General features: G+C 41.2%; 1 protein-coding gene across 1 annotated transcript; it reads left to right on the top strand.

Moving 5' to 3' along the window:
• The first annotated feature begins 10,717 nt into the window (after positions 1–10,717).
• Positions 10,718–12,701, top strand: Spin2a (spindlin family member 2A). The gene is made up of 2 exons (NM_001127657.2): positions 10,718–11,001; positions 11,645–12,701. The coding sequence occupies exon 2, from the start codon at positions 11,647–11,649 to the stop codon at positions 12,424–12,426; it is 780 nt and encodes a 259-aa protein (NP_001121129.2). The 5' UTR covers positions 10,718–11,001; positions 11,645–11,646; the 3' UTR covers positions 12,427–12,701.
• Positions 12,702–12,999: the final 298 nt, after the last annotated feature.

Raw genomic sequence — 12,999 nt, 5'->3', positions numbered from 1 at the left:
TCTTTACCAATCCTACAACAGATAGAGGCCTTATATCCAAAATATACAAAGAACTCAAGAAGTTAGACTGCAGGGAGACAAATAACCCTATTAAAAATGGGCTTCAGAGCTAAACAAAGAATTCACAGCTGAGGAATGCCGAATGGCTGAGAAACACCTAAAGAAATATTCAACATCTTTAGTCATAAGGGAAATGCAAATCAAAACAACCCTGAGATTTCACCTCACACCAGTGAGAATGGCTAAGATCAAAAACTCAGGTGACAGCAAATGCTGGCAAGGATGTGGAGAAATAGGAATGCTCCTCCATTGTTGCTGGGATTGCACACTGGTACAACCATTCTGAAAATCAGTCTGGAGGTTCCTCAGAAAATTGGACATTGCACTACCTGAGGACCCAGCTATACCTCTCTTGGGCATATACCCAAAAGATGCCCCAACATATAACAAAGACACATGCTCCACTATGTTCATAGCAGCCTAATTTATAATAGCCAGAAGCTGGAAAGAACCCAGATGCCCTTCAACAGAGGAATGGATACAGAAAATGTGGTGCATCTACACAATGGTGTACTACTCAGCTATCAAAAACAATGACTTTATGAAATTCATAGGCAAATGGATGGAACTGGAAAATATCATCCTGAGTGAGGTTACCCAATCACAGAAAAACACACATGGTATGCACTTACTTATAATTGGCTATTAGCCCAAATGCTTGAATTACCCTAGATGCACAGAACACATGAAACTCAAGGATGACTAAAATGTGAATGCTTCTCCCCTTCTTTAAAAACAACAAGAATACCCTTGGGAGGGAATAGGGAGGCAAAGTTTTGAACAGAGGCAGAAGGAACACCCATTCAGAGCCTGCCCCACATGTGGCCCATACATATACAGCCACGAAACTAGATAAAATGGATGAAGCCAGGAAGTGCAGTTTGAGAGGAACCGGATGTAGATCTCTCCTGAGAGACACAGCCAGAATACAGCGAATACTTAGGCGAATGCCAGCAGCAAACCACTGAACTGAGAATAGGACCCCCGTTGAAGGAACCAGAGAAAGGACTGGAAGAGCTTGAAGGAGCTCGAGACTGCATATGAACAGCAATGCCAACCAACCAGAGCTTCCAGGGACTAAGCCACTACCCAAAGACTATACATGGACTGACCCTGGACTCTAACCTCTTAGGTAGCAATGAATATCCTAGTAAGAGCACCAGTGGAAGGGGAAGCCCTTGGTCCTGCTAAGACTCGACTCCCAGTGAACGTGATTGTTGGGGGGAGGGTGGTAATGGGGAGAGGATGGGCAGGGGAAGCCCATAGAGAAGGGGTGGGGGAGAGATTAGGGGGATGTTGCCCCGGAAACCGGGAAGGGGTATAACAATCGAAATGTAAATAAGAAATACTCAGGTTAATAAATAAATAAAAAAAGAAATGTCCCATTCCAGCCTCTTTAGCTTTTAACAAAAATGAAGAAAATTTCCTAATTAAAGTCACTTCCAATTCCTTGCATTACCTGAAGAGAGAGAAAATAAATATGAAGAACACCTGTGAAGGTTGCAGCCCATGGATACCCAAACACAAAAGACTGGTAACTGTAGGATTATGGGACCCTTTACATCGCTACACACCTCAACGCCATATCCACCAACAGAATGCTCATATAACAACATGCCATAGGTAAGGAACAGTATCAGATCGTATGTGAGAGACACTGAATCAGGAAAAGTAAAGAGGAATATCTCCCCTAACATGTGAAAACTATGGACATTTTATCGTCTTGCATCATAGAGAAGGAAAGAATACCTAGACCCTAAATCATCTCCCTGCAAACCCCCCCCCCCAACACAGACTTTTCAGTCAGCATCTATACTGAAATTGATTGGCTCTAAGATAAGGTGAAAATCCAGATGAGAGAGTTCTATGAATGAGAGATAGTGAAAATACCTGCATTTATCCAGGTAAACAGAACAGGCATACATGTTAAGTCCATCCTCTGTCGAGAGCATTAAAACTCAGGTAGAAAACCTACAACTTTCTTTCTTGTGAGGCCTGAAATATTTGTATGAAACAAAGGGGCCTGAAGAGGGCCAACTTAGACATTCTCTGCTAGAGAACTTGCCTTTTTAAATTACTGTGCTTAAAGACTAGTAAAGACTGTCTTTTGGAGAATTTTCCTAAAACACAAAGAGCAAAGGGATCTTCAGGCCTGAGAGGGCTTGCAACAGCTGTAGTCAACCTTCAAATGTAGTCAAGGACAGGACTCAGCTTACAGGCTTTTTCAGGAATGTTTCCAGCAGCCATCTGTGATAAAGATCTCTAAAAGCCAGTATCTTTCAGCCCATGATGGGCAGGTGAGAATTCTCTAAAGAGGTCAGAATTCCTCAAGAGTCTTTGTATACTTCTCTCCAGGAATAATCATCACCTACGATCTCTGTAAGGGGTTAAAAATTAAGGTATCAGATGCCTCGAACAAGAAGTCAGCATTCCTGATATCCTGTGAGCTGGCTTGCTTTTAGGATAAATTCCAACAAGCTCCTCTTTAGGGAGGCATAGATATCTCTTTGTGCCTGAAAGGGAAAGGAGGACCCCCTTCCTGCTAACAACACCCTAACAGAATCCTCCTTTAGTAAGGAAGTGCTTGAACTGGAGAATAGATACACCATGCATATTCTTCCCTGGCTTGGTACAATGGTGTTTCTAGTTTAAAAAAGATTATAGGCCTGAAATAAAAAAGAGCACTCCCTGTACCCTATACTCATCATTCTCTAGAGATAAAGTTCAATAATATCTCATAGGAAATAAAAACAATGTGAACCTCTTAGCGCCTTCTTCTGTGATACTTACAGACCAGAAGTGCCCTTACTAGGATGATGGGAGCCTTTTGCTTACTTTGCTTAAGGAGGGGGGAAGGGGGGAAGGGGGGAGAAGGAGAGTTAACATCATGCCTCAAATGCTCACCAGTTCTAGTTATCTGTCTCTCCCAGAGCTCTTTCAGTCCATCTTCCCCCAACTCATCCCTCTTGTTCTCATCCCTACCTGCTCTCTGTCTGCTCACAATATGTACTCTCTTTCTCCTCCCCAGGGAGATTCTTGTTTCCGATTTTGAACTTTCCTTGCCTCTTAGACTCTCTGAATCTGTGGATTGTAGCAAGATGATCCTTTACTTTACAGCTAATATCCATATATAAGTAAGTACATGCTATGTTTACCTTTCTGGGTCTGGGTTACCTTAATCAGGATGATTTTTTTCAACTTACATCCATTTGCCTGCAAATTTCATGTTGTTGTTATTGTTGTTGTTGTTGTTGTTGTTGTTGTTGTTGTTCTTCTTCTTCTTCTTCTTCTTCTTCTTCTTCTTCTTATTATTATTATTATTATTATTATTATTATTATTATTATATTTTTAGCAGCTGAGAAACCTACTGCAATGGAAACTCCCTGGAATCTAAGAGGGTGTGATGGCTCTTCTCGGTTGTCAGCTTGACTTTATCTGGAATGAACTACAATCCAGAAATGGAGGGTACACTTGTGATCTAGATCTTAAGGCATAGTGGCCATGAAAAGCTTAGGCGTAGGCAAGGTAGTACAAGCGTTTAATCCCAGGAGATAAAGGCAGGCAAGATCTCTGACTTCAAGGCCAGCCTGGGACAGAACAAGTTCCAAGTGACGAACTTAGGCCCAGACATGGTGGTTCATACATTTAATCTAGGCTATACCTTCTGCTAGAGGCCTATATAAGGACAGTGGAAGAAAAAAAGTTTCCTTCTCTCTGCTTGCTTTCACTTACTTGTCAGGACATCTGTTGGAACCTACTTCTTCAGGATTCCAACTCATACAGAAGACTAGGTGAAACACCTAGCCCTGTGAGACTGAGCAACTACCAGATTCCTGGACTTCCCATTCACAGCTGTCCATTGTTGGGTTAGTTGGACTGCAGGCTGTAAGTCATTCCAATTTCCCTTAAAATATAGAGGCATTCCATACGCTCTGTGACTCTAGAGAACTTGGACTAATGCAGAGGATGACCATCCTAGAAATGGGGGATACAGAGCCTGAACTGGCCATCTTCGGTTACCAGACAAGGCTTCCAGTGGTAGGAATGGAACATCAATCCAGCCTCAAATCCTTCGACTTACATTTTGTTCTGCCTGCAAAATATGCTGGGGTAAAGGTGGCACAGAACTTGTGGGAGTGGTCAACTATTGACTGTTTCAAATTTTAGGGCAATATCACAAGAAAGAGCCCACATCTGACACTGGCTGGATGGGCAGGAACCAGGAGCTGGATATCTCAGAGATCTAGGATAGAATCATATACAAGTGGCAAAATATTAAATAAATAATAAAATAAAAATAAAAACAATGAAATAATTCCTAATGATATTCTACTATACTTAAAGACTGGTACCTAGGCCAATAGTTGGTGTTGTCTATGACTCCTTTTCCTGTTCTTGGGACTTCATTCCTCCTTTTGGGTTGCCTGGTTCAGCCTTGATATGAGAGTATGTGCCTAGTCTTACAGCATCTTGCTATGCCATATTTGGTTGATATCCCTGGAAGGCCTACTCTTTTCTGAAGGTAATTGAAGGAGGAATGGATCTGGGCAAAGAGGAGAGAGTGGACTGGGAGAAATAATTTGAGGGGAAACTGTGGTGGATATATAATGAATGAGAGAAGAATAAATAAATGAACAGGCAGACAGACAAACAAACAAATATAGCGGTAGCATCTGAAAACTTGTCCTTGGTCTTTCTCCCTTGCAGTTTTTAATATTCTTTGTTCTGTATGTTTAGTGTATTGACTGTTATGTGCTGAGGGGACTTTCTTGCCTGATTTAGTCTATTTGGTGTTCTGTATGTTTCTTATATCTTGGTAGGTATTTCCTTCTTTATGTTAGGGAAATTTTCTGTCATGATTTAAAAAAAATAATTTCTGTGTCTTTGACTAGTTTTCACCTCTCTGTATTCCTATTATTCTTGGACTTGGTCTTTTCACAGTGTCCTAGGTTTCCTGGATCTTTGGTGCCAGCACTTTTTTAGATTTAACATTGTTTTGACCAAGGAATCTATTTCTTCTATTGTGTCTTCAATACTGAGATTCTTTTTTCTATCTCTTGTATCTGTTGGTGAAGCTTTGTGTCTGTGGTTCCTACTTTAGTTCTTAAATTTTACTCAGTTTGGGTATTATTTTTCAATTTCCACTTTCATATCTTGAACAACTTTCTTCATTTCTTTCTACTCTGTGTGTGTGTGTGTGTGTGTGTGTGTGTGTGTGTGTTTTCTTGGATTTATTTAAAGGATTTAATTGTTTTCTCCTTAAGGACCTCTATAATATGCATAAAGGCTATTTTAAGGTTGTTTTTTATGCTTCAGTTATGTTAGAATATTCAGGGCTTGCTGTGGTAGGATAGCTGGACTCTAATGGGGACATTGTTGTGGTTGTTTCTGTGTTTTACTGTTGATATCTAGGCATCTGGAATTAGGAAGATTGTAATTCTAGGTGCTGATATCTGGTCTTGTCTTTGTTGGGTGGATATTTTATTCCTTGATTTCTGTTTCTTCTCTGGTTCTTAGGAAATTATACTGTCTGTGTGTTGCCTGTAGGAAAATCTTCTGGGGTCCTGATAGGTGTGGGAACTGAGAATTTCTATGTAAAATGTGTTTCTGGGTATTGGGACCTAACACTTAGGAATGGGGATGGACTGGTAGCAGTGGATAGTTTCATAAGAGGGGGAGAGCAGGGTATTCGTCCAGGATCTACCTAGTCCCCTGGCAATGGGGCCAGAGAGCAAGGAGAGGCACAGCAAGAGGTCTGTCTAGAGCTAGGGGAAAGACTTGGGGATTGGATTTAGAAGAATGGAAGGAGAAGTGAAGATCTGCAAGAAAGGTCTGAAGTCTACTTGTTTCCCTGGTAGGAGTGGCCAGTGGATCCCCAGAGAGAGTCTGTTGGAGTTGAGGGTTAAGACAAAGCAATGGATGTGAGGAAGGAAGTTTCGAGGGGAAGATTTGTGGGATCCACTGGAGATGGTGGGGGCAACAAGACTGCAGCAGGTATTTTGCTGCAGAGCTTGGGATGAGACTGGGGGATTGGATTTGAAAGAGAGGAGGGATAGGTGAACATCTGCAGTTAGCCTCCCTGCTTCCCTGGATGGAGTGTGAAGATACAAACTTCTGAATCTGCAGAAAACAATGAAAAGGATATGTTAAAGCAAGCATTCAGTATCAACCCATGTTCAACACGTACAGTGTGAAAAAATATACAAGTGACTGCCTTGCACACTCTTCTTTGTGCATGTTTGAGTAAGTAGAAGATGTAGTCTTAGAGTCCCATATAACAACAGAGTTACAAGACAGAGTCAGATGGCAGGTAATATCCTTGAGCAAATACATCTCCCAGCTATACTAGTTTGAATAGATAGATACATACCAACCCACATGCACAAAACATAAGTAAGCCAGGAAAAAGATCCTAGAATCTGAATTTAATACAAAGAAAGGAAACAAGGCAGAAAGAAAGCAAGAAAGAAAGAAAGAAAGGATGAAGGAAGAAAGAAAGAAAGAAAAAATGTATCGAGAAGTTAGTATAAGAAGAGCTTTCAGTTGATCCAAGCATATACAGAAATACGTCTCCTGTTTTTGGGGTCAGAGATGGAGTCAAGTCCAGGCCTTTAACTTAAAGCTCAGTACTAGGTTCCTACCTGATAACTTTGGGTCTTGGGAAGAACCTCACAATCTATAAGCCTACTTCACAATGTATAACTCACCATTTGTAGATTTGGAATATACCTCGAGCTTGAATTACATTTATGTACTGGAATCGTAGGAACAAACCAACAGAAAGTACATACTGAACTGAAATTAGGATATATATTAATGTGAAATAGAAGAAATACGACTGGATGCATATAGTTCAGTGACACTGTGCTTGTCTAGCATGCCTAAGTGCCAGGTTTTGATGTTTGACACCCAGCAGAACACACACACACACACACACACACACACACATACACACACAAACAGAGAGAGAGAGAGAGAGAGAGAGAGAGAGAGAGAGAGAAGAATTAATAGTCTCAAAAGGAAAAAAAACTCCAGAATTTCTAGAAAACAGGCACAAAACTAAATTATAAAAATTGGAATAAACAACTAATTCTTTAATGCCTAGATATCATACAGCAAGCATCATTCAAGAGCAACCTAGCAATCGCATTTCTTTTGTTCTGTTTTGGACTTTTCTGAAGATCCCTTTTCTAAACACCTTTGAAAATATACATATCTTATAATTTATAGCTTACAATAGTTTAATGAGTTGACCTTTTTCTTTCTTGCTGGTGCACAAGATAAAAAGTAAAGTTCAAATTTAATAGCATGCCACACACAGTACATGTACATTATATATTTCATTATATATTTCTCAGTATTCAAGTAGAGAAAGCCAGATAGCAAACTTAAAATTTCATTATAACCACTATGGGTGTTAATAATGGTAATAGACAATGTTTATATTTTGTGGTAATATTAAAGAAATTAAGTTCATAATAGAGGTCAACATTTGAGATGCAATTTAAAATATGGTTTTAGGTAGATCAACATATGAAAGTGCTGTGTTTAAGGATAATGCTATGAAAATATATAAGTGAAAACAGAATCAAAGCAAAAATATGACATTGTCACATATAGTTGGAACACAGACTGTCCAAACAGACTGGGGGAATAAAGTGTAAACCCATTAACATCTAGAGAGTGGAAACAGGCACTTAGAAGCTGTTTGAATAAAATGTGTTGATTTTTCCCTTGAGCTCTCAGAGTATCTAAAAGCACTAATGAAAACTTGGCATTCATGGGTTCATTCAGTGGCTTGCCCCTTTGGTTAAAGGCACAGAAATCAGTTATGTATCTTTAACATTTTCTTGGACTCTTTCTCTGGTGGTGAAAAAGCCCCAAAACTCATAAGAAAGGAATCCTCCCAGGCAAGTGAGGATGCAGAAAGAATGATCAGACAGGAACCAGACTGATCCCAAATAATGCCAATAAGACTTTTTTTTTTAAACAAAGAGGCTTTCAAAAAAGATTTATTTCATGTATGCGAGTACACTGTAGCTGTCTTCACACCCACCAGAAGAGGGCATTGGATCCCATTACAGATGGTTGTGAGCCACCATGTGGTTGCTGGGAACTGAACTCAGGACCTCTGGAAGAACAGTCAATGCTCTTAACTGCTGAGCCATCTCTCCAGCCCGCCAATAAGACTTCTTAAGAATAACTTGTCAACCCAGAACTGAGACAAAGATTAACCAGACCACACTTTGACCAGGACTGTATGATTATATATGTCTCTTTGTGCTCTGTCCATTCTTCCTCTATTGAAGGTCAAAATTGTTGTGGGTTCACTGAACCATATATTATCTGTTCTTCTTCCCAATGTGACTACCATGAATAAACCTTTTGTTTTTTTTCTTTTTTTTGTTTGTTTGTTTTTAACTCTTAACTTGTTTCTTGAATTGGTATGTTGGGGGCCGGTAGCCAAGGCTAGCCTGTTGGGACTCCCAGTGTTAAGGGTTTTCCTCTAAAAGCTGTGATGACCTAACTATCATTTCATACCCAACACCTTAGTCTACACTAAAATTGTGAAAATTGTCAAAAGTTCTCTAGGATGTGGGGAACAGGATAGACATTTGATAATGAATATAAAACATGGTATGATTGATTCATGCAGCATCTTGGGAACATTTGTCTTGATTATCTTTAAGAGTAAATCTAGAAAATCTGAAGTGTGAATAGTCACTATTTTTTCTTTCAGGATTTATCCTATAAAAACACAGATAAAAGAAGTCAGATATAGTAAGTACTACATTTTGGGAGGGTTAGAATGAAATATGGAAGTTAGCTGAAATGCTCAATATCTTTGTAGATGTTTGAATGTGTTGTTTCACAGCTCAGAAAACAAAACCAAAAGACCAAAAAATCAGTTGGATGTGTGTGCTGTACATAGACCGTGAATAAAAACTGTAAAAGATAAAAATTTTAAACAAAATATTGGATAAAAAAGTAGGCTTCAAAAAATAAGTATAATATAAAACAAGCATTTCTAATTTAAGAAATTTGCCAGGTATACTGGTGCATGCCTTTAATCTCAACACTCATGAGGCAGAGACAGGCAGATCTCTTTGAGTTCTAGGCCATTATGGTCTTCACAGTGAGTTCCAGGACAGCAGGGCTATATAGAGAGACTGTCTCAAAAAAACAACAACAACAGCAACAACAAAAAAACTACAAAAACCAACTAACCAAACAAACAAAAAGCAGAAATAAAGTAAAATTTAAGAATCTCATGATTCTCCTTTAGGCTTGCTAGCAGTTTGATCATTGATAAATAAACGTTTTTTCTTCACCATTCCTCAGAGTAGATGTGAGAGCTGTGGAGTAGTAAGTGAAAGCTGTGCTAGCTAGATGATAGTAACACGAGTATTTTTAAACACTGTAGAGCAGTCAAGTTCTTCTACATTGTTTATTAGGGGCATGTGTGTGGAGGTTAGAGGACAGCTTGAGGGAATCAGTTCTCTCCTTCCACCATCATCTGGGTCTCCAGAGTCCAAGTCAGCTTGCCAGAGTTGGCAACAAGGGCCTTTACTTGCTGAGCTTTTACACAAGCCCAAATTCTTATCAACTGGGCAATATGTGCTTAGGTCAAAAAACCGAGAACTACTTCCCAGAAATGTCCTGTTTAGGCTACTGAAGGGAACTATTATGTTTTTTCCAAACAGTGTAAAGAACTTTACTTCATAAAGTATGATTGAAACTCTTTGTCATAAAACATTATATCCACATGTATATCCACATACATTGAAAGCTATATGAGTAAGGTCTGGGCTACAGGATTAAAAATTACACTGTATTGGTGGGTCTTTGTTTCTATTTTTAAAAGTGTGACTAAAAATGAATGTTAATTCTGAAGTGAGGGTATTGTCTACTTCCTATATTGCCATATATGCTCTGCATTCAGAAACATCTAAAATTGTTCTGTAGATCGTTTTTAACAAACAGGTTTGCATGAATAATGCAAGCTCTTTTAGGAGCATAGGAAAAAAGAGAAGGAAATACGAGGACTACTATTTTGTGATGAGGCAAAGGGAGTGGAGAAGAGGTGAAGCTGATCTAATGTACATTTGAGAATCTTACACATAGTGCCTCAGTCCTGAAGCTGGGAGGTTCCTATCCTCAAGAAGATGAGCAATCAAGAAAACTTACTTATAAATCGGGTCAAAACAGAAGAGAGAAGTGAGCATCGGTTCTTTTTTTCTTCTTTCTCATCCTAGCTCCACTAGCTTAAAACAACCCGAAAGGCAGTTTTTGCATAACGAAAACTCCACGAGGGCACGGGGTAAAGGAAAAGCAAATTCCTGAAGGATGGAAAGCAGATGCTGTTGGGGGCATTAAAGTGTAGAGTTGCAGGTGGGGGTGGGGAACCTGAACTGAAGGAGGGAATCCTTAGGAGCTGTGCGCTAGAGGAGTTGTGTGGGGGAGGGGTTGGGGTGTGTGTGGAGAATTCCTGGCTCCTGATTTGGCAGAAGGGATAAGGACAAGAGCACATTCCCCAGCTTAGAACCACCGTGTGGAGTGGGGAGCAGGCGGTTGAACCGTGTTTGGCAGGAAGGGGCGGCCTCTCGCGGGGCAGGAAGCTACGCTAGGAAAAGAGGGAGGAGACTGCAGTGGCAGCGGCGACTGCTGGAAGCTCTTAAGTGGCCCAGGTACTGCTGCCTCTGACACTCCGGAATACGGTGAGCGAAAGCCCAGAGCAGGGACTTCCTGGATGCTCCCTTCTTTTGCCCCGCGGCTTTCCTACACAGGCGCTTGGCGTTAGACTCCTCCTGGCTCCGCTCTCACTGGCGCTCATTTGGCTGGTCGCCGGCTGATCATCCTTCGCTCCAGGCTCGCAGCAGAGGCAACAGTCTTCTGTCCGATTTGGGCACGTGAGTGCTGCAAACCCAGACAGTGAGCAGGTAAGCATTGGACTAGGTGCCGGAAAATAGGAATGGGTCCCTGCTTGTCAGTAAAATTGGAGGGAGTGCTAAGATTTGAGCTGAGGGAAACTCGGAACCGAGATTTGGGGGGCGGGGCACGGAGCAAGAAACACGGGGAATCTTATACAAAGGTGGCCAGAGCGAGAGACAGATTTGTGGTGCTGAGCTCAAAGGGAAACGGGGATGATTTGGAAGACATATGAAGAAGTGAGCACAGAGCAAGCATGGGTATGGGCAGTAAGGGCGGGATGAAAAGGAGGGGGACAGTGGACAAGAGACATAGGAATTGCATGGAAGGATTTAGAAATCTGGTATCGAGGTTACAAATGGGGATGGTGGAGCGGGGTTAGCTAGGATGACAACGGAGCTAACAGAGTACTAGCTGCTTCTTGCTTGGTTCTCAAGCGCCACAACTTCCACAGCGATCTCTTCTCCAACTCTGTTGTGTAACCAAACAAGCCTGGAAAGAGGGTAATGCAAGCAGGCATTTAACCACGTTTTGATATAGAATACTGCTACTGCACACATGTATATCGTGTGCAGGGACTTCCTCATACACAGAAAAAATAACCTTAATATTTGCACAGAATGTTTCTCCCTAGATTCTCTCCTCCTCTTACAGGTATGAAGACCCCTCACAAAAAAGCGGCTGCAAAAGAGCAAATGGGAGAAGCCGTCGGTCACCACATTGGCTCCCCAACCATCAAGAAGAAAAAAGCTTCTCAGAAGAGGCAAAGGAGCAGATCTTCGTCCCGGCCCCGAAGGAACATCGTGGGCTGCAGAATTTCTCACGGGTGGAAAGAAGGAGATGAGCCCATCACACAGTGGAAAGGAACTGTGCTGGATCAGGTGCCTATCAACCCCTCTCTCTACCTGGTGAAATATGATGGCATTGACTGTGTCTATGGACTGGAACTTCACAGAGATGAGAGGATTTTAAAGCTTAAAATCCTTCCTGATAAGGTGTCCTTTTCTCGAGTCAGCGATGCGCGCCTTGCTAATACCATAATTGGGAAAGCAGTGGAACACATGTTTGAGGGTGAGCATGGCTCTAAGGATGAATGGAGGGGGATGGTCCTGGCCCAAGCGCCTATCATGAACGCCTGGTTTTATATTACTTATGAGAAAGATCCGGTATTGTACATGTATCAGCTTCTGGATGATTATAAAGAGGGTGACCTCCGTATCATGCCAGAGTCCAGTGCATCTCCTCCAGCAGACAGGGAGCCAGAAGGAGTTGTAGATGGCCTGATAGGTAAACATGTGGAATATACCAAAGAAGATGGCTCCAAGAGGACAGGCAAGGTCATTCACCAAGTTAAAGCCAAGCCCTCTGTGTACTTCATCAAGTTTGACGATGATTTCCATATCTATGTCTATGACTTGGTGAAAAAGAACTCTTAGGGTCAAATTTGCATAGTATCGGAAAGCAAATGTGTACTTTGTAGATGGGCAAAAATTATTAATTTTTCAGTGTATTGAAAGCCTGAGAGTTTCTGATAACCCAGAATCTTTGCGAGCATTGCTGTTGTTTTTGTTCTGGAAACTACCAATCTGTGGATATGACCTGTTAAATGTAAAAACATTGTCTTGTGTAAGAGATGAGTATGTTTGGTGGATGGGATATGAAGGAACAGCTGTCAATTTATCCTGTGAATAAAGTACCATTATTATTATAATCCATTATCTAAAAAATTGAATGGGAATGATTTGGTATGGTCTGGGGGAGGGAGAGGAAATGGAGCCGGTATAGGGTGTTTAGAAGGGGTGACTACTTGGAAAAGGTGCTGAAGAAGAAAGGGAAGTTCCCTGAGGAGGCATGGTGCTTGAAGAGAAACATACAATTGGGGCGTGGAGGATAACAGAAAATGAGATCTCGGGTCCTTAAGAAGTAAAGGCAACTGAGTAGAGAGGAACACAAAGAAGTTTCGGAGAGCTCCGGAGTAAGTTTAAGAATGACTCATAAAGGGGGAGGTA

Source organism: Rattus norvegicus, chromosome X, assembly GCF_036323735.1.
Source record: "Rattus norvegicus strain BN/NHsdMcwi chromosome X, GRCr8, whole genome shotgun sequence".
Classification (NCBI taxonomy): domain Eukaryota; kingdom Metazoa; phylum Chordata; class Mammalia; order Rodentia; family Muridae; genus Rattus; species Rattus norvegicus.
This window is presented reverse-complemented; position numbering and strand designations above follow the sequence as displayed.